We start from the raw sequence: 20,984 nt of genomic DNA, 5'->3' as shown, positions 1-20,984 counted from the left end.
TCTCGGTCACGTGAGCAACTCTCGGGCTAAACTCGGGATCACTAAGGTGCCGCACTTCCTTCTGGTATAGAAATAGGGCGGGCCAATATCAAGAAATAAAGAGTGTGATTGGTTAGCTGTGCGTCTTACGTGATTGATTATTGGTCGGCCTCTGGAAATAACCGTCTAGTTGCCTGAGAAACAATAACGTCATTATTTAACAACACATCCGTGATTGGTCCGCCCCTCAGGTTAAACTTAAAAGCCCAGGTTACCCCAGAAATCTGTATCGCATAATCACGGTGACAATGAAGCTGAAGAGCTGGGATCAGTGGCTGGGCTATGTGCTTGCGCTTCACTTCCCGACCCTAGTACTCTGGGGCGACTTTGGGGCCATGGCACTGGACAATGGCTTGGCGAGAACACCTACTATGGGCTGGCTGCATTGGGAGCGTTTCATGTGCAATGTTGACTGCCAGGAAGAGCCGGATTCATGCATCAGGTATCAACATTATTGGGTGCCCCCTTCCCTTCACTTTTCTGTACGTTTGTCTGGATGTGTTTGGGGAAAATGGAGGGACTCAATGTGAACATTTGAACCAGAGGGAGAGCTCCCCTACTATTGTTTGCTTTTTTTTTTTTTTAATCCCGAGCAAACTGCCCTAAACTTTCTCTGTGACCCTTCCTTGTTTAGAAGCCCAACCAGCAGCATCTGCTTCACTCCCTCTCATTTTCTCCCTGTCAGGTAACCCAGCTGGGGACTTTCTTCATTTACCGTATGGTTATATTCAGACCCTTCTGGTGATGTTCTTCTCTGTCTGCCTGGCGCTAGCCTTCAGCTAGCTCTAAGCACAACTGGAGTGGGTTGGAAGACTGGGAAACTAAGATTCTTGCCATTTCTTCTCCTTTGGGGGGCACGGGTTCCTTAGCTGTAACTGGAGAGTTAAAAAGACCATGGGGTCTCTGAAATCTACATCAGCCATCGCACTTGAGTGTGACATCAGACTGGAAAGTTGACCTGGTGGAACTTTGTACATCAAAGGTGAGAATTGAGGCTGGGTTAGACAAGTATTTAACCCATCTGACCTTCATCGTCCTTGTAAATTGGAATAACATTTCTTACCTCAAGGAGTTGACTCAGAGATATCAGTTAAGTTCCTGTCTCATATAGGTGAGCTTTCAGTGAAATAAACCCATTTAAAGTATATAACACACTGCCTGACCCCTCAAATGAGCAAATGGCAAAAATGGATATTAAGTCTGCAAATATGAGTATGTGTATTTTTCTGGAAAGGGAGTCTTTACATTTCTTAATATTCTCAAAGGGATTTATGGTCTAGAAAAGGTTAGTTGAAAATCACTGATATTGTTACCCATGATGCAGATGCTCCTCTAAAGGCAGTAGTTTCTACATCCATAAGTTATTCCTGTAAACGTATTTACAAATAAAGTCAGGATATTGGTAAGACATCACAAGTAACTGGCCCTTTAAGTTTAAGTCCTTTTAAAAAAAAAAGTTCCTGTTCATAGCAACTCAGTTCTTCAAATGTTGCACATCATCTGATTCTTTCCTAATTTTTTTTCTTTAGAACACTAATTATTGGGTCCAAATGTTAGGTAGATTGTTTAACCATGAACAGGGGAATATGGAAAGGATCTGCAATAAAGAGCAGTAACTTCCAGGGAGAATGTCAGATAACATCAAAAAGAGAGTCCTTGAGTCACAGAACTGGAGATAACAGGAAACCTTATCTATAAAGACAAGTATGGGGGTAATGGGGACTGGTATGTCAAACCTTCCCCAGTCCTAGTTAATTATAACCCTTTAAGGTAACTATTGTTTCAAAACCTTGGGTCTTCATGACCCTCCCCTTGTGGGAACCACAGGGCCTATAGGAAGGGTAATAAGTCTCTTAGGAGGTTATGCAAGGAGTTTGCTGAAGGCTGTTCAAAGAGTAAAAACCATTCTAGCATTCTAGAGGTGTGAAAAAACTGGGATAATAACAAAGAAATCCAAATTAAAAAAAAAAAACACCTTAGACTCTTTAAAAAATGACCATGAACTGTGCATCCTTATCTCACCCACTCTCTAATAATTAAACTCCTACCTATTCCTCTGAACAAGTGGCTGGAAATTCTTCTTGCGGGGGTGTAAGAAATGATTGCTGCAGAGCTAGACACAGTGGCACACACCTGTAATCCCAGTGGCTTGGGAGGCTAAGGCAGGAGTTCAAAGCCAACCTCAGCAAAAGCAAGGCACTAAGCAACTCAGTGAGATCCTGTCTCTAAATAAAATACCAAAAAAAAAAAAAAGAAGAAGAAATTAGTGCTGTAAGTTCCAGTAGTCCCCTCAGCTTCACTGGTCTCTGCAACACAAAGTTATGCTAATTCTGATAATTGTCACACTGTCCTTCCCAAAGATTTTACAAAAATGCACATCCCCAACAACAGTGTGTAAGAATGCCTGTTTCCCTCCACCCTGGCCAACACTATTTTTTTTATTCTTTTGAAACTTTCCAATCTGGTAGGTGTTTTTATTTGCACTTCTTTCTTTCTCTCTCCCTCTCTCCCTCCCTCCCTCCCTCCCTCCCTCTCTCTCTCTCTCCCCCTCCCCCCTCCCCCTCTCCCTCTCTCCCCCCTCCCCCCTCCCTCTCTCCCCCCCTCCCCCCCCCTCTCTTTTTGTTAAAGATGCTGGGTATTGAATCCAGGGGCTTCACATATGCTTGGCTAGGCAAATGCTTTACCACAAAGCTATACCACTCAGCCTCTATTATTTATATTTCTTTGATTACTAACAAAAGCCAAATATTTTTTATATGTTAAATTGACTCTTTGCATAGCTATTTCTTTCATGGATTGATCCTTTGTGTCAGTCCCCTATTCAGTGGGGTTTTTGTTGTCTGGGTTTTTGTTGTTCTGATCAAGCATATGTTGGGAATACAGGTATTCCTGTTAGGTGTTGGGTTTTATATTTATATAATCAGGCACATCATTTCTTTATGATTTCTGACTTTGGGGTCTGGAAACCAAGAAATCTTAGACATGGTTAAGATAAAAGCAAAGATAGTTTTATTTAGGTGCAGAATAGATTTATAAATCAGGAGCACAGACTCAGTTAGATAGAACCAACATTACACAAAGGAGAAGGTGAACTTGTGTTTTTTGGGGGGTTGTTGTTTATTTATTTTTTATTTATTTTTCTTTTTTGGTACTAGGGATTTAATCTAGGGGCATTTAACCACTGAGCTATATCCACACCTTTTTTTTTTTTAAATTTTGAGACAGCTTCTCACTATATTGCTTAGGACCTTGTTAAGTTGCTGAGGCAGGCCTCAAACTTGTGATCCTCCTGTCGGCCTCCTGAGTTGTTGGGATTACAGGCATGTGCCATCCCACCTGACTGAACTTGGGGTTTTACAATAAGTGGGTAGTGCATTTCACCATACTTTAAAGGGGAAATAAAAGTTCCATCGTATCAGATGACTGGATCTCCTGAACTTTCTCTTAAATTTCCTTTATTGGGGAGAGAGTGTACCAGGGATTGAACTCAGGGGCACTCAACCCCTGAGCCACATCCCCAGCCCTATTTTGTATTTTATTTAGAGACAGGTCTCACTGAGTTGCTTAGCACATCATTTTTGCTGAAGCTGGATTTGAATTTGCCATCCTCCTGCCTCAGACTCTCAAGCTGCTGGAATTACACGCATGCACTTCCATCTTTAAGCTGATGGGCACAAGAAATACAACTTGAAGGTTAAGGGAATTGGCAGAACTGGGGGGAAATAATATTTTCCACAATTTGTACAGTACTTGTATAGCATGTGAATAAGTATTTCCAAAGTTGTGGTCAACTCTTCAGACTATACTAGAAGCATTATACAACTTCACATCAGTCATTGCCAATTTCATTTAGTGGCCTCCTTTCCCTTTGGGAACTATTCAGAAAGTTACTATTTTCTTTTACAACTACTCACTCAGGCCTCTTCCACTGAGGAAAGCAGGCAAAGTGCATACTGTGTGTCTCCTAGAGAAGATTGCATCTTTTATTTACCACCCTTGGCTTTATTTTCACAGTGAATTCCTGGCTTAAATGTAATCAGCCAAGAAACCCTCCCTATGTGCTCCCAGTTATTCCTCATTACTTGCAAGGAGAGTTAAGCCCAGAGGAAAGGAAAAAAAATTCAACATTGCCAGCCAAGCCATAAAAGTGTGCATTCTAGTTTGTTATATACTGAGAAACCATAGATGTGCTTCAATCCCTTTCAAACCTGCAGGAAACAAACAAACAAAAAGGTATAACTTTAAAGAATGCTAATTGGATGTTTAAAAGGGAGGAATGGAAAAAAAAAAGATGGATAGCCTCAAAGGCTAACCACCTCTGAACAGAAGGGAAGGGTGCTGAGCATAGAAAAGGCAACACTGAGGCCTGCAGAAAATCACACTTGCAGATTGCATTGGAATTCAAGCCAACCAGCCAGGATTAAAGCAAATCTTAATTCTCCCTTGGGGCCAATATCCAGACCCCCACTGAAGAAGAATGATAAAAGGTACTGACTAAAGGGCAAAAGACTACATTAAAAAAAAAAAAAAACAGAAGCTTCCAAAATCTATCCCCATTCATTTGGCACAGTTTTCACTACCACAGTTTCAACTAGACTAACATGGGAAGAGGTTAGAAAATATACAATTGCAATCAGGAGAAAAATATAGGGAGAGAGTATTTTCGCTATAGCATTGTTCATTTCAGTCCACTTCAAGCATCCCCATCACTATGGCTGGAAAAGATATCTGGATGGAGAAAAAAAAATTGGAGGTGAAGGAGCAGGGGATGCTTTCAAACAATATTTTAGAGAACTTTCATGGTCTGTCAGACAAAGGAGGGCTGTGTGGTTTTAAGTCACAAGTCCCTCTTTTGCCTTTTTCAAATATCTTTACAAGCCCAACTTGCAGAATGTTGTTTATTAGCTGCTCTCCAGCCACAAAATACCTGGACAAAAAGGCCATTGGGTCTAGTTGCTGCCTTCTAGGACCCAGGTTTCTGTGGTGGCCGCAGCAGCAGCAGCAGCTCTCGCATTCCCATTTTAACTTTTTGGAGGTTTTTTGTTGTTTTATTTTTGTTTTTCTGTGGTGTTGGATATGGAACCCAGAGCCTTGCCCATGCTAGGTACAGGCTCTACTGTGCTACTACCCTAGCTCCTTGTTTTGAGTTTTTAGGGTGGAAGAACTTTTGAAAGGACGGTTCATTTTACCTTGTATTAGTTGTAATTACATCCACACTTACTAGACTTAAAAAATTTTGTGAGTTCCCAAATTTCATCTAATGAATTGTAATGATTATTGGAATTCCTCTTTCAGTGAGCAGCTCTTTATGCAGATGGCAGAGCTCATGGTCTCAGATGGCTGGAAGGATGCAGGTTATGAGTATGTCTGCATTGATGACTGTTGGATGGCTCCCCAAAGAAATTCATTAGGCCAACTTCAGGCAGACCCTCAGCGCTTTCCTGGAGGGATCCGCAGACTAGCTAATTATGTGAGTTTGTAAATGATTTTTTTCATTTGGAGTCTGTAAGCACTTAGTCATAAAAGCTTGTTGAGAAACAGTCCTCATGCCACTTTGGAAGTTGAATGGCTGCTGTTATCTGAATTGTAAGACTTATCAGGTGGAATTTTCATCCCATCAGCACATACATATTTTGCAGTAGCTCATGAGGCCCATCTTGGAGAAGTTCTTCTTTTACTGAAACCACTGAAATCTCTAGGAGGAAAAAGGAACTTGGTTCTTGTCATATGTATGCATATATTTCCATATAAGCTTTAGGCTGCTATTACAATTGTATTACAAACCAGAATTTTAGAAGACACAAATGTTCTGGATATTATTAAAGAGAAATACAGCCCAACACTAGCTAAAGATGACAGATTTTATTTAGTAATATTGCAGAAGGGGAAAGAGCCAAGTTCAAATCCAAAAGCAACAAAGATCAGTGAAGATTCATACCAGTAAGCAAATTGAGGATTGAGAGGGTCAGTAGATGGAAAACTACTAAAAGATGTCAAAGGTGAGGGGATGACTTAGCAGGATTCTTGCTAAAACTGGGACATTAGAACACAGTTGAGGCTTGTCCTTGGAAAGGTACATTTTAGGATTCCAACAGGAATATTCTAGTGGCTGACAGCTTTCTCCTCAGTTCTGTTCTGTAAGTCACATGTATGATTTGAACTTGTCTCAGAAGAATTGGGGGATTTGTTCTTTGCCTTGCAACAAATTCATCTGGAAAATTGGGGGGGGGCAGTAGTGGGGGAAAAAACTCTCCAATATCTGATGAAGAACACTTGTCTGTTCCCTCAGTCTAAAGTGGTAATTTTTTTTCTATACTTCTTGATTGCCCTACTATTGTGGTGACTCTTTCTTCTCATTTCAGGTCCACAGCAAAGGACTGAAGCTAGGGATTTATGCGGATGTTGGAAATAAAACTTGTGCAGGCTACCCTGGGAGTTTTGGACACTATGACATTGATGCTCAGACCTTTGCTGAGTGGGGAGTAGATCTGCTAAAATTTGATGGTTGTCACTGTGACAGTATAAAGCATTTGGCAGATGGTATGTTTTATTCAAGGGATTCAGCCATGAGCAAAGGGAAGAACTTTGAGGCCAAGGTAGCTGAGCATTCAAAGAACTAATCTTCAGATTTTATTTATTTATTTATTTATTTAATATTTATATTTTTAGTTGTAGTTGGACACAATACCTTTAGTTTATTGATTTATATGTGGTGCTGAGGATCGAACCCAGAGCCCCTCACGTGCCAGATAAGTGCTTTACCACTGAGCCACAAGCCCCGCCCCCAGATTTAAATATTCAGTTACAGCATAATTATTCTCAACTCCCACCTCTTTCAGTTTGTTCATTCATTCATTCATTTATGTTTGTGGGTCCATGCATGCCTAATTGTAGTTAATATTGTGCACTTTTAACTCAAAAGGGTTCTAACAGTTCATTATAATTAGTAATTGTAACTCTTCTCTTCATAACATCATTTAGAAAAGAATCCAGGATGTCACATAGAGAAAGAAACATCATTCTTGCCTTTCCTAAATATACACACCATCTCTGCACTACCTCCTCAGAACAGCAGTCTGGGAGATACTATGCACAATTTTAGCACAGAGCAACTATCTGTTCCTGATGCTGGTTTAAAATATAAACATGAACCCCCCAGAAAGCCTCATAAAATATACAGACCCAGCTGGAAATTCCCTTTCCCTTATTTTACCCATTGTTTTCTCATACAGGTTATAAGTACATGTCCTTGGCCCTGAACAGAACTGGCAGAAGCATTGTATACTCCTGTGAGTGGCCTCTTTATATGTGGCCCTTTCATAAGGTGAGCTAGTGAACCCAGAATCCAATTTTCAGAACTTGAGAATGAAGGATACAAGTTTCCCTCAAAGCCCATCCACTTTCACCATCCCCACTACTGTAATTATAGTCTAATGTACCACCACCTAGGAAGTTGTCTTTGATTCTTCCCTTTATGTCACCATTCATGTCCTGTTCATCAACACTCCTGCCAGTTCTTTCTCCAAAATATGTCTTCAGTCAGCCCACCTCTTTCCCTCCTCTGCTTCCACTCTGGCCTCCCAAGGTACTCTCATTTTTCACTTAGACTTCTCTGACAGCCTGATCCACTTCCAGCCCTCTTCCCACCTCCATCAATTTTCCAAGCAGCACCAACATTATCTTGTTAAAATGGCATCTTTATCAGTTCCCTACTTAAAATCCTTACCTGGCTTCCCATTGCACTTGGAATAAAGTCAATTTCCATTGATCTGGCCCTTAGCTGCCTCTCCAACCTCCAAGGAATGATAGCTCTTTATTTTTTACTGTTTTTCTTCCTACCCCTCAAACACTACTAATATTTTTACACTTGCTTGTTGTTTTATTCTAGAAGACATCTTCCCCTAAGATTTTTAAAGCGTAGACTCCTTAACATTCAAGTCTCAGACCAGATGCCACATACTGAAGACAATTCTTCTCTAATTACTTTAAAATAGCCCTCTTTCCATTATCACATTAACCTGTTTATTTGTAAAAGCTTAGCACTATTAACTTATTGTATGTCTCCCACTAGAATGTAAATTCCATGAGGGCAGGGAACTTGTCCTACTTTATCACTGTTATTGATAGCATATGGTAAGTATTGAATAGTTATGAAATAAATTCCTATTATTTTCTTGAAAGCCCCCCAAAATAGTCTCACTTTTTCTTCATCTTGCACCTCAGATCTTCCACCTGTCTACAGACTTTAATTAATTCCATTAACAAATTATATGCTTAGGACTCAAATTTTATGTTTGATGCAGTACTATGTAGTTTGCAGCTTATTTTTACTTGGTAAGAGCATATTAGTTAATTCTAATTATAAAAATAATGTTAATTTTACAAAAGTTTGGAAGTAAATACTCTTCCATAATGCCAATGCTTAGATAGCATTTGGTAAATTTCCAGCATAAACAGTATTCAAGTAATTTTAATCCCTTATTAAAGAAGTATTGCCTACTTCTGAAGCATACTTCTTATAATCTTGAGACTTCTTCATGGGGACCTTCAATCTGTAAACTAAAGGTTACAAGTGCCTCATTTAAATTGGGCTGTTTCCATCACACAAGGAAACTGAACAGAACCATTTTACCTGTTTTCACAGCCTAATTACACAAAAATCCGACAGTACTGCAATCACTGGAGAAATTTTGCTGATGTTTATGATTCTTGGGAAAGTGTGAAGAGTATCTTGGAATGGACATCTTCTAACCAAGAGAAAATTGTTAATTTTGCTGGACCAGGGGGTTGGAATGACCCAGATATGGTAAGGACTTGAGTCTTCCTTGTTCAAGACCAATAGTAGGCCTGTTTCCTGTTTGACATCCAAGGAAAATGGAGGTAAAGTTCCTGGGAGGAGGCTAGCTATATTTAGAGTAGGATTCTTTAGAAAGTAGCTTTACTCTGTGGTTAATCAAGGTAATTCTATAAATGTTTGGCCTTCTCTCATTTTTGTCCCAGTTAGTGATTGGCAACTTTGGCCTCAGCTGGGATCAGCAAGTAACTCAGATGGCCCTCTGGGCTATCATGGCAGCTCCTTTACTCATGTCTAATGACCTCCGACACATAAGCCCTCAAGCCAAAACTCTACTTCAGGATAAAGATGTGATTGCCATCAACCAAGACCCCTTGGGCAAGCAGGGGTACCGCCTTAGAAAGGTAATGTTCTGTGGGAGAAAATAGTCCAGGAACTTATTCTCCTTCTTTCTGTGGTTACAGATCAGCTGAAATTTAAGGTAGGTGTGTTAAGGTGGTCTTTTTATTCCCAAGGATCATTCGTTATGGGCCAAAATCTGTTACATGAGGACATGACTGATCTTTCTTGAGAACACTGGTTTTTCCTTAATCTTTATGCCATAATCCATAATAAGGCTTTTTGCTAGAATCATTACTTTCCAAAGTAATCCAGAGGGGTACTCCACCACTAAGTTACATCCTAAGACCTTTGAGACTGGGTCTTGCTAAGTTGCCTTAACTGGCCTAGAAATTGTGATCCACCTGCCTCAGCCTCCCAAGTAGCTGGGATTACCAGGCATGCAACACTGCAACCGGCATGTGCTTGAAAGTTCTGAGAGTATGACTGAATGCCAAAGTAAAAAAAGTAGCTCATTGCTAGTTATCAAGCAATCACTCCTATCTTCTTTTCTTTTTAGGAAAACAACATTGAGGTATGGGAACGACCGCTCTCAAACTTAGCCTGGGCTGTAGCTATGACAAACCTACAGGAAATTGGTGGACCTCGTTCTTACATCATCTCAATTGCTTCCCTGGGTAAAGGAGTGGCCTGTAATCCTGGTTGCTTTATCACACAGCTCCTCCCTATGAAAATGGAGCTTGGGTTCCATGAATGGACTTCAAGCTTAAAAACTCGTATAAATCCCACAGGCACAGTTTTGTTTCGGCTAGAAGCAAAAAGAAGACTGCATCAAAAAGCTTAAATGTACTTTAAGTTTTATACTTTCTCCAAAGGGACTAGCCCACTTTTCTACTTTTTTTCCTCCATTTCCACTTTAAAAAAGCTGTTTCCTTGAATAAAATTTCTCAAAGTTGGAAGTTTAAAAGAGCTACTTCAAAAGTTATTCTAAAGAGAACTGTTTGGAGAAGGGCTTTTGAAACTAATGCACTAAGAAATAACAGCCATAATTCATTGGATACTTCTGTGCCAGATTCTAATAAATGCTTTCAAGGTGCTGATTTATTTTAACCCTCCGTCCTGAAGTAGGCAGTTATTCACTGTACTACAGAACCTGGACTTAAACCCCAGCTGTTAATCACTACTGCCAAACAAGGTACTTGGATGGTTCTACTTATAATTTCAGTGCAAATGGAAAATAAAATCTGCCATCTCAGTAAGACAAGATGATTGCCAGGTGAACTGTGATAAATTCCCAGGGTTATCTGTAATCTACATCTAACAAATAAAGGTGGCTTACTTTCACCAAGAATAACTAGATTTATGACGCCCTTAAAATGAACTGTTACATCTCAAGGCCCCATGAGGAGGCAGTGATCTTCAAACCTGGGATATCCAGACATGGATAAATGCAAGGTTAACATCTGGTCACTCTTAATTCACAACTGGTTTGCCTGAGAACATATCTGTAGCCAAGGCTGCTCCTTTTCCACCTCCCTTTTATTACAACTGTTCTCCAACATGAGCAAAAACAGAAGTATGAACCTCACCTATCAGGAGCACTCTGGAAATACATGCCCTTAAATCCTGAACAAGAGATCCTGAACAATTATTAAACCCCTCAATAACTTGGGCTTAACCCACAGGAGCCTACATCTTTATTAATATTTCCCACTGCTCATTCTCCTACAGGAGAGAGATGATGACCATTGGGAGTTATTGAATGGCTCCACTTAGCTCATTCCTCTCAAAAGTCATTGACTCCATTTCATGATTATGTTGCTCAGTTGGTTATTAAAGGTAGAACGCAAGTTTTACAGCTGGTTGGATCAGAACCTGATATTATTATCCCTTATTCTATTCAACAGAATGTTTGGCTTTTCCAAACTTCTAATACTTGGCAAGTAGCTTTTGCTAATTTTCCTGGTTAGATAGAAAGTCATTATCCTCATGATAAAATTACTCAATTTGCTTTAGTAACTACATTTGTTTTTACACAAATTGTGCATGCTCAACCAATAGTTGGGGCATTATCAGTGTTCACTGATGGGTCAAGTTCAGGTAAAGCAGGTTTATATAGCCATGCTCATATAGAGGTAATGCAAACACCATATACTTCTGCACAATGAGCAGAACTTCAGGCTCTCATTTATTCTTTAAATCATTTTGCAAATGAGTCTAAATATTGAATAAATATTTTCTGATAGTTTATATGCAGTTGCAGTTAGAAAAATATTGAAACTTCACCTATTGGGTACACACCATCAAGAGAGTTATTCAATTTCTTTCATACCTTGCAGAAGACAGTTCAAATGTGTCAACATCTCATCTTTTATAGACCATATACGGCCCACACTAATCCTCCAGGGCCTTTAACATCAGATGATAAGATAAACTGGTTGCTGTTTGTCAGCAACTGTCTTTGTATGGCTGTGCACACACTTCACGTTCTTTGCATCATCAAAATGCATCTAGTTTGTGTAAAAAGTTTAATATTACTAGAGAGCAATGTGTCAAATTGTACATCAATGCTCACAATGTGTTGTACACATTCTATCTTTACCATCTGAGGTAAATCCCTGCAGGTTACAACCAAATCAGTTATGGCAAATGTCTATAATTCAATTCCTCAATTTAGCCAACAATGTTATGTACATGTAGATACTTATTCTGGATTTATCTTTTGTGAGCTCTTGGACTCATAATACTTGGGAGTGGCTAGTTTCATTTATTGCTTCCATGGTCATCTCAAAATATTCAGCATGCAGATTTTCTTAATAATTTGGCTCAGAACACTTCCAAAGCTCTTTTTAATCAGATAAATATTGAGGAAAGGATTGAAACTAAGCGAGATGCCTTGGAAGCTACTGTCATAATATTGGTAATGAGCTTTCTAAAAGTTCAAGGAAAGACTCAAATGTCATGCTGATTATAAATGCTTATTACTGCTGCCAAATACCTTGTTTCCTAATGGGATTGGGAAGTTAAAAAACATTTATTAGTATTTGGCAGAATAATAACAGCTTGGATCTTTTGGAGTTACATCATCATACTCAAGATATACAAAAAGTGATTGATATTTCGGATCCTACTTCAAGAGTTAAATGTGTTTTTTTTTTTTTAAAGAGAGAGTGAGAGAATTTTTTTAATATTTATTTTTTAGTTCTCGGTGGACACAACATCTTTGTTTGTATGTGGTGCTGAGGATCGAACCCGGGCTGCACGCATGCCAGGCAAGCGCGCTACTGCTTGAGCCACATCCCCAGCCCGAGTTAAATGGTTTTAATCCTGGAAACATAATGTTCTCTTTGCTATTAATCCTCTCTTGTATTGTAAAAATATGTCATGCCTTCAGAACAAGAATTCAGGAATTTGCAATAGCAACTCATCACCTACTTTTTCAAAGGAAGAAGGGGGAGTATGTTGGGAGCCACTCTGGAAACACACGCCCTTAAGTCCTGAGCAAGATATACTGAACAATTATTGCACACCACAATAACTTAGGCTTTACCACTGCTTGGATAATGAGACATGGCTCCAGGAGTAGGCGTTACCTGGTGGGGTTGAGTTACACTCACCTGTTCCTTTGTAATCCTACCCCTTGCCCCTTTTTTGGATAGAAATTCTAAGAAACAGCATCCCCCAATAAAAGCCAACTGCCGAAAGTGTGCTCCCTCTCTCATCAGCCTCTTATGACTCTCTTGCCCCCCCTTGTTGGAGCCTGAGGCCAGGAGCTGGGAAAGCCCTCCCGAAGCTCATATAAAAAGGTATTCTGTGTCTGCATGGTATTTTGGGTCACCCCAAATTCACCCGAGTGACTTTGGCCCAAAGGTATTCTTTGTCTGCATGATATTTTGGGTTACCCCAAATTCACCCAAGTGACTTTGGTTCAGTTGCCTGCACTTGGTGGGGGCAGCACTCACCCATTGTGAATGTTCATGCAATAGTACCAAAAGGGCCACCCAAAACAAAAATGCATGCTGGAATAATTATGCCTGTCATGTGATTTCACCAATTATTCTCATAAAAATTGAGAACATTCAGTTGATAAAAGCTGGAATAACATTGTTAAACACAGGGGTGAGGTTGTGGCTTGGTGGTAGGGCACTTGCCTAGCACTGGGTTGGATCCTCAGCATCACATTAAAAAATGTAAAGTATTGTGTCTGTCTTCAATTAAAAAAAAAATTCAAAAAGTTGTTAAACACACTCATCAATGAATAGATATACTATCTATCCAATGATCTTCCCACTGATAAAACTGCCATATTTGTTTCATTGTAAAGTTCTGCTGCTGAAATACAAAGAACTAATTTTAATCAATAAGACTGAAATGTAGGAATAAAAGAATGTATAACTTTAAGGTTTCTTTTGTTTCAACCAGAGATTGAACCCAAGGACACTTAACCTCTGAGCCACATCCCCAGCCCTTTCTGTTTTAGGCAGAATTTTGCTAAGTTGCTTGGGGGCCTCGCTAAATTGCTGAGGCTATGAATTTGCAATCCTCCTGCCTCAGGCTCCAGAGAGGCTGGGGTTACAGGCATGCACCACCATGACCTGCTGCTTAAGGTTTCTTAAGGCTATCAATACACTGGAAAGTTTGTAATATTTTTTTGTTGTTGTTATAGCACAACTTATATATTTCAAATGGACAAAAAATTAGTATCATTTACAGTATCTTAAGATAAATTGCCTTCGAATGGGAGCTTCCTTTCCAGTACTTTGAGGTCTACAAGACGCATCTAGAAAATTTACTACGGTGGAGAATGAAGACTGCTTAAATCGAATGGGGGAGGGCTGGTGGCGTTGCTTTTGATTAATTGCTGTAACACTGTCCTTCCGGAGGCTGGGGGAGTTTCATATTTTCTTTAGACATCATTAAGCGCCGCAGCTCTTGCAGAACAACTTTGATGCTATATGAATTCTGCCACTTTGCTAGCACTGATATGGCTCTTGGGTGTAATATTTTACACTTATCCAAACATGATAAAAATGTCTACTTTAAAATGTTAAAAGGTTAGCCTCACCAAGTGAGGTGGCACACACTTGTAATCAACTACTCTGGAGGCAAAGCAGAATGATCCCAAGTTCAAGGCCAACCTGGGCAACTCAGAAACACCCCATTTCAAAATAAAGGGCTGGGGCTGAGTGACAGAGCACTTGCTTAGCAAGTAAGAAGCCCTTTGTGCAATCCACAATACAGTCCTCCCAAAAGTTTAAAACTACAATGGCATGTCAAAATGATTAATTGGGGAGCCTGGAGACCTTTTATACATTATAAACACATACTCTGCGTAGGTTTTTTTTTTTTTTTTCAGTGCTGGGGATTAAACCAAGAGCCTTACATGTGCTGGGCAAACAGCACTGTACAACTGAGCTATGTATCCAACCCCCAAAAATCCTTATGAAATGTGTAAGTACCAGAAGTATGAGATTATTTTTATCTCGGTAAACTTTTTCTACTTAGATAAAATGAGAACCAATAACTTTTGCTTAACAGCAACTGGGATCCCATGAACACACAAATTGCCAAATTAAATAATCACACATTTGATATGAGCTCAATCAGTCAAAATGTAGTACTCTAAACCATAATCACAAATTTCCCAGAACACCAAATGCAACCAAATTAAGCGAAGATAACCTCAACATTTTATTATCTTCATAACAAAACAAACGATGAAGCTTAGAACTGGATCACTTGGCCCTGTAATGAAGCAGAAAAAAAAATACTGAGTTTTTTATTTTGGAAAGAACCACCACTCCATCAATAACATCTTTTCTAAGAGATAATCATGCTATGTATGTATGTTGAAGCAAGTTTCCTCATTCTTCCTTTCCTACTTACAGCAAAACCAACACCAAAAACCTTACACTGAAATCTGAAACTTTCTAAGTATGATACTTAACAAGTGTTAGATTTCAAATACTGGGTTTAAGGATGCTCAACCAGTTAAATCTATGTAAATATTCCCAAATCTAAAAAAAAAATTCTGGTCATAAGCATTTCAGACAAGGGATACATAACCTGTACTGTCAGCTACGGATAAACATAATAGAGCTATAAATAAGATTATACCTTTCTCTTCTTATCTCCTCCCAGTTCAAAATGCTTGCATCTCTTAATAGCCAGCATTCTTTTAGATCTGCAATTAGGCTCAACACACTCAAGCCTCAGCACAATCTTCTTTGTAGTTTTAGCCTGGAAAAAAAGCCATATCCTTCATAAATCCTTGCAGAACATCACTTTCTGTCTAGGTATGGTGGCACACACCTATAATCATCACAATTTGGGAGGCTGAGTCTATAGGATTTCGAATTCCAGAACAGCCTCAGCAACTTAGCAAGACCCTGTCTCAATTTTTTTAAAAAAGGAGGGATAGAAATTTGTTAAGGATGCCCAGTGGTGAAGCATCCCTTGGTTCAATCCCTTGTGCTAAAAAAGGAATAAAAAAAGAAAATTAGGGCTGGGGTTGTAGCTTGGTGGTAGAGAGCTTCCTAGTACTTGTGTGGCACTGGGTTTGATCCTTGGCACCACATAAAATTAAAACAAAATAAAGATACTGTGTCCCTCTATAACTAAAAAAAAATTTAAAGAGTCCATGTTTATCTTAAAAAGAAAATTACTTTTTTTAAAAAATGAATATGTTGGGTTCAACACTACTTAAAGCTTTGCAAATGATAGTTGCCATTTGTCTTTGGCTATAAGGAGAAAGTAATATAGAAATAGCAAAAATGGCAGGTTATCCAACTGTCATCAAGTTCTACTAATATCCATCACATCAAATATCCTACAGAGCTTATTAGACTCTCATTATGCCACCTTGAACTTCTGGCCTCTCAGCAGAATGCTGCATAGTTCATATATATTTCATATAATCAAAAAGGAGTGAACCAAGTTTTGTAACTATGTAATAACACAATTTTTCTAATTCATTAAATAGGGTAATATCAATTCTCATAAGATTGCTTACATCTAAAATTCATGCACATTTGATTGAGTTATCTAACCAAGCTACACTGTCCACTAATAAAACTTTTAGCCTTCCCCTTTAGTCAGAGCTCTGCTGCTCATCTGCAGTTCACAAAAGATCAAGACCTAGACAGAACCTAGACAAGTTATATAAAAGTGAAAAGACATTCAAGCGTTCTTTTTACCAGCTTACAGTCACACCATTTATTAAACTCAAGTTATTATTTCTGGAACCAGGCTGGATGAAAAGAAAGTGCTGGAGCAAATCCTATGTTCTAGGCACTGTGCTAATTAAGAAAACTCAGCCTGAGAATAATATATTATTCACAAGGCTAATGAAAAAAGCCTAAATGACTATTGTAAAGTTTGCAGGCTTCATGAAAGAGGTAGCAGACTGAGAAGCCAAATGAAATTTTTTTTGCAATGCTGGGGAAATTGATGAACACTGGGCTTCACCATGCTAAGCAAAGGCTCTTCCACTGAGCTATAAACCCAGCCCCAAATAACAATTCTTACTACACTGAGGAGCTGAGAATTCAGACCTGATGATGCAAGGAGGCAAAATGAAAGGACTTACTGATGTACTAAAACTTCAGTTCTTAGGAAACAGGACATAATCCTTGTTTTTGCCTCTTCCAAAAGAGGACAAAAATGTAAATGATCAGTGCAGTCCTGTGTCTGCCAGACATCCGGCTCCACTGCCTAGTACATGTCACTGCAGGCACTTGCATTAACTTTGCTGAGATTAATGCTATGTGTGTGGGATAGAGATGACAAACGCAAGATCCTTCCCACACATAATAAGGTCCATGTCAATTCATAATCACCACTAACCTTTTTCCTGAAAATTGGCTTGGTCTGCCCACCATAGCCACTCTGTTTCCTGTCATACCGCCGCTTTCCTGGAAAAAGAAGTTGTTTGTTATGGTACACTAAAGATCATAAACCACAACAGACACATGGAAAAAAGTCCTTTGGGTTTTATCTTGAGCTTCCCAGATTAGTGCCTATGTGAGGGCCAGGTGGCGGAAAGGACACCATACTGGGCTCTCCACACACCCCATCATAAATACCACATCAACACCAAATTAGGCAGAAGCCATCTTACCCTGTGCATACAGAGAATCCTTGCCCTTCTTGTACTGTGTCACTTTATGGGGTTGATGTTTGCCACATTTCTTACAGAACGTCCGGCGGGTCTTAGGAACGTTCACCTAGTAAACACACCATTCACAAAACGTATCAGACCAAAATGGCCCAATTGCCTCACTGACTCAGCTGCAGGTGAGGAATCCCTCGCCAACTTGATTCTAACTCCTTGCTAACACGCAACGATCCTGTGGCTGCAAAATGTGGTCCAGTCCCATGTGCTTCAAGCACAGCAACCTCTATTAGGCCCCAAAGAGGGAAGAAAGCTTATTAACCTCACCCACGGCTAAGTCTACCTCATAGACCCCATCACTTCAATTTCAGCTCCCAGAGCCTGGTCTCTTCAGGATCTATCCCAGTAATGCTGGGTTTCATTGGGATATCGGGGCCACGCAAGGGCCTGGAGCCACCACAGGACAGTACCGTCTACGCGGCGGTAAGGATTAAGCTGGATGTTACCGGGTACAAACCCAACGTCCTACCATGTTTGCGGCAGCGTTATCGGCAAGGAAAGAAAGAAAGAGCGCCGGAAACGGAAGTATATAGGAGGTTCCGGCTCGCACTTTCTCGTGGGAGTCAGAGAGAGCGACGAAAGAGTACCAGGTTCATGGTGCAGCGACCTCTGGCGGCTGAGAGGACTGGATTCCTAGCCGAGGGTGGGAGATTCAAGGAAGGGCTCTCTTCTCCTCCATTTCCTCCAGCCTCCTGACTTTGCAACTTTTCATTTTTGGCGGGCATTGCTACGTAGTATCGTTAAGTGAAGGAAGCAGGGCTCTTTCCAGACTTTCTGGCCTCCCTGTCCCTGAGGGAAGCCGAGATTAGGGTAGAGTGGAGGGGCCCTTCATCTCTGCATTTTATTCCTGTTCCACCTCAGGTATGCTGGGAGCATGTTTCACAGTGAATGGTTCAAAGAAGGAATTGGAAAGAGCAAATTGCGCCAGTTAATTTATCACGTGGTCAATAGGTCTATTCAACAAATGTTTATTGAATGCCTATTCTGTGTCAGGCACTGTTCTAAGGGAGGGACACAATAATATACTCAGAAATATAAAATTATGAATTGAGTTCTTCAAAGAAAAGGAACAATGATCCATATTAAAGCAACACTTTTAGCTGATGGAATTAGTTGGCTGCTGTAGGTTAGGATAAGTGAAATTGAAATCGTTTCAGCTTCTGCAACAGTAGTTAGCAGGAGCTGTACTCTAGGTTTCAAGGCAGTTCAGCAGAGGAAGGCTGAGGGTGTTGAGCTTCAAAATGGATTGTCTACTACAATTCTCACAGTAATTCTAGGTTAACAAATTGAGGCCATGTAATGTTAAGTGATTTACCCAATGTCAACAGTATTTAATAGATCCAGGATACAAATCTGAGTAGTCTAACTCCAGAGCCTGGGTTCCTTTACAATTAGGCAATACCGCTATTGTGGCCTGCTAATTATAATACCTAACAATTATGGATCACTTATGTGCTAGATATTCTCCCAACCACTTTGCATACAACCTCTTGAAAACCACCACAGGAGGCTTGTGCCATTATTAATATGTATCAGGCGAGAAAACTGAGGTATAAGGAGCATTAAACTCACTTACCTGAAATCACACAGGTTATTTTTTAAGCTGGAATGTGATCTTAGGTCATCTAACACTATAGCCTTGCACTTAACTGTTGTACCACACAGGTGAAGCAGGGATGTCAGCAGGGTAGAGAATAGTAAGGACAGAGAGTTGGATTGGGATGCAGGAGGAGGTGGCAGTGGATTAGGATATAAGGAACTATAAGAGCCTAAAGTATCCTGTTTGCTCCAGGAATGCCAATGAGTCCTGAGCTGACTCTCTGATCACTCCTTTTTTTTATGATCTGGGGACTAAGTTATTAAAAACATTACCATTACCTGCTACATTTTTTTAAGTTTCTTTGCCAAACTGCCAGCTTGAAACCTCACAGCATCTTCTTCTCTCCAGACTTTAAAGCAATGATACCAGTCTTTAGGGAATTTCTAAAGGTTTGTATGTCAATTGCATGGAAATATGAAGATAGAAAACATGGGTCCTCTTCTTCTAATCAAACTTTTTTCTATCATTCCCTATGTGGCATGACTTAAAGTTTTTTGAGTTTTTTTTATTGCTGTTGTTTATTTTAAAATATTTAATTGAAAAATTACATATATTCAAGATATCCAGTGTGATTATTTGCTATTCATTTAAATTGTGTAATAATTACCAGAGTCAAGTTAACACATCCATCATTGCCATTTTGTGCATGTGTAGGAGTAAGAACACTTAAATCTGTTATCTTATCAAATTTCAAGTAAACAGTATAGTATTAACTATCATCACATGCTATATATTAGAGCCCCAGAACTTATTCATCTATACATCAATCCTGATCTCTGTTTTGGAAATGATCTTGTTTATTAATTTTCCCATAAAGTGAGGCACTCTGAATTTAACACAAGACTGTAGTTGTGACCTGGTCTTGCAGAATAGGTAGCATGTTCACTTTTCTCTTTCTTAATTCTACAAGGAAATCTAATGTTACCTTGGGTTTTTAGGCAACCATCTAACTGATGTGACATATCTCTTGATAACTATCTGCAAAAACCCTGAACCATTTTTACAAATGCTACTGCTCCCCTAGTTTTACTTGGAGTCATTTTCTTGGAATGGGAGAATGGTAACTGGGAATTGAAACCAGCAGCACTGGGCTGGAGATGTGGCTCAAGCGGTAGCGGTAGCGTGCTCGCCTGGCATACGTGTGGCCTGGGTTCGATCCTCAGCACCACATACAAATAAAGATGTTGTGTCTGCCGAAAACTAAAAAATAAGTATTAAAATTCTCTCTCTTTAAAAAAAAGAAACCAGTGGCACTTTGCCACTGAGCTATATCCACAGTTCTTTTTATTCATTTGTTTATTTTAATTTTGAGACATGGTCTTAGTGAAGCTGGCCTCCAACTTGAAGTCCTCCTGCCTCTTTCTCCTGAATTGCTGGGATAACAGGTGTGCACTACTGTGCCAAATTTACCTGAAGTCATTTGAATTTCAAAGTTTAGGCTCAGTTATGGGGCATCACCCTTAGGCCTGGTAAAATACCCTTTGTTGAATTTGACTTCTCACACCAGGTGAACAAGGATCTTTTTGGACCTGAGTCTGTCATCCCAAGTAGTTCATACAAACTTGCACTACTCAGCACTATTCAGACTAGATAGGCTACTTTATCTGTCTTTCTCAAAGAAATATTGAGCAGGATAGCACCAAGAACCAAACCTTAATATTACATTGGGAATCTGAGGTGACACTTAGCCATTCATTTGCACTATTTGAGTACAGTAGTTTGATATGGACAAGTGTGCTAGGGGAGCAGTTATGGGCATTGGGTGAAGAGCCTAGGTTCACTTTGTCCTTTCCCTAGTCCTCCTCTCTGTCTGGATTTCCGTTTTGTGCATATCAACTCCCAGTTCCCATCCCAAGATGAACTTTGGCAAAAGATGAGGCATGTGATAATAAGCAGCATCTGGCTGAAGAAAAAGTGAGGCAAGGTAAAATGCAGTAAGTACCTGTGGCCAACACTCAGGCAGTGAATGGAGCAGCTATTTCAGGAGACTAATGAAAGAATATATATAATTTGTCAATAAAGTAGGGAGATCTGTACAA

At 39.7% G+C, this 20,984-nt stretch overlaps 2 protein-coding genes across 2 annotated transcripts; one reads left to right on the top strand and one right to left on the bottom strand.

The window, feature by feature from the left end:
• The first annotated feature begins 227 nt into the window (after positions 1-227).
• On the top strand, positions 228-10,391 carry Gla (galactosidase alpha). Its single transcript, XM_026410491.2, has 7 exons — positions 228-481; positions 5,335-5,509; positions 6,402-6,579; positions 7,272-7,363; positions 8,684-8,845; positions 9,040-9,237; positions 9,732-10,391. Exons 1-7 carry the CDS (start codon positions 288-290, stop codon positions 10,014-10,016), a joined length of 1,284 nt encoding a protein of 427 aa, XP_026266276.1. The 5' UTR covers positions 228-287; the 3' UTR covers positions 10,017-10,391.
• Positions 10,392-14,850: 4,459 nt separating this feature from the next.
• On the bottom strand, positions 14,851-17,873 carry Rpl36a (ribosomal protein L36a). Its single transcript, XM_026410515.2, has 5 exons — positions 17,815-17,873; positions 17,292-17,397; positions 17,018-17,085; positions 15,290-15,412; positions 14,851-14,917 (listed from the first exon to the last, which is right to left on the bottom strand). The coding sequence occupies exons 1-5, from the start codon at positions 17,815-17,817 to the stop codon at positions 14,897-14,899; spliced, it is 321 nt and encodes a 106-aa protein (XP_026266300.2). The 5' UTR covers positions 17,818-17,873; the 3' UTR covers positions 14,851-14,896.
• Positions 17,874-20,984: the final 3,111 nt, after the last annotated feature.

The sequence above is a fragment of the Urocitellus parryii genome, chromosome X (assembly GCF_045843805.1).
Source record: "Urocitellus parryii isolate mUroPar1 chromosome X, mUroPar1.hap1, whole genome shotgun sequence".
NCBI classification, from domain to species: Eukaryota; Metazoa; Chordata; class Mammalia; order Rodentia; family Sciuridae; genus Urocitellus; species Urocitellus parryii.
Note: the sequence above shows the minus strand (reverse complement) of the source record. Positions and strands in the feature narration are given on the sequence as shown.

Bases quoted from the DNA above. Each gene is read 5' to 3' on its own strand.
- Rpl36a (XM_026410515.2), bottom strand. The intron at 17,086-17,291 runs GTAAGATGGCTT...TTCTTTTTCCAG, and splicing joins GGATTCTCTGTATGCACAGG to GAAAGCGGCGGTATGACAGG. The intron at 14,918-15,289 runs GTATAATCTTAT...GCTTCATTACAG, and splicing joins GAGGAGATAAGAAGAGAAAG to GGCCAAGTGATCCAGTTCTA.
- Gla (XM_026410491.2), top strand. From the start codon at position 288: ATGAAGCTGAAGAGCTGGGATCAGTGGCTGGGCTATGTGCTTGCGCTT. The intron at 7,364-8,683 runs GTGAGCTAGTGA...CTGTTTTCACAG, and splicing joins ATATGTGGCCCTTTCATAAG to CCTAATTACACAAAAATCCG. The intron at 9,238-9,731 runs GTAATGTTCTGT...TTTTCTTTTTAG, and splicing joins AGGGGTACCGCCTTAGAAAG to GAAAACAACATTGAGGTATG.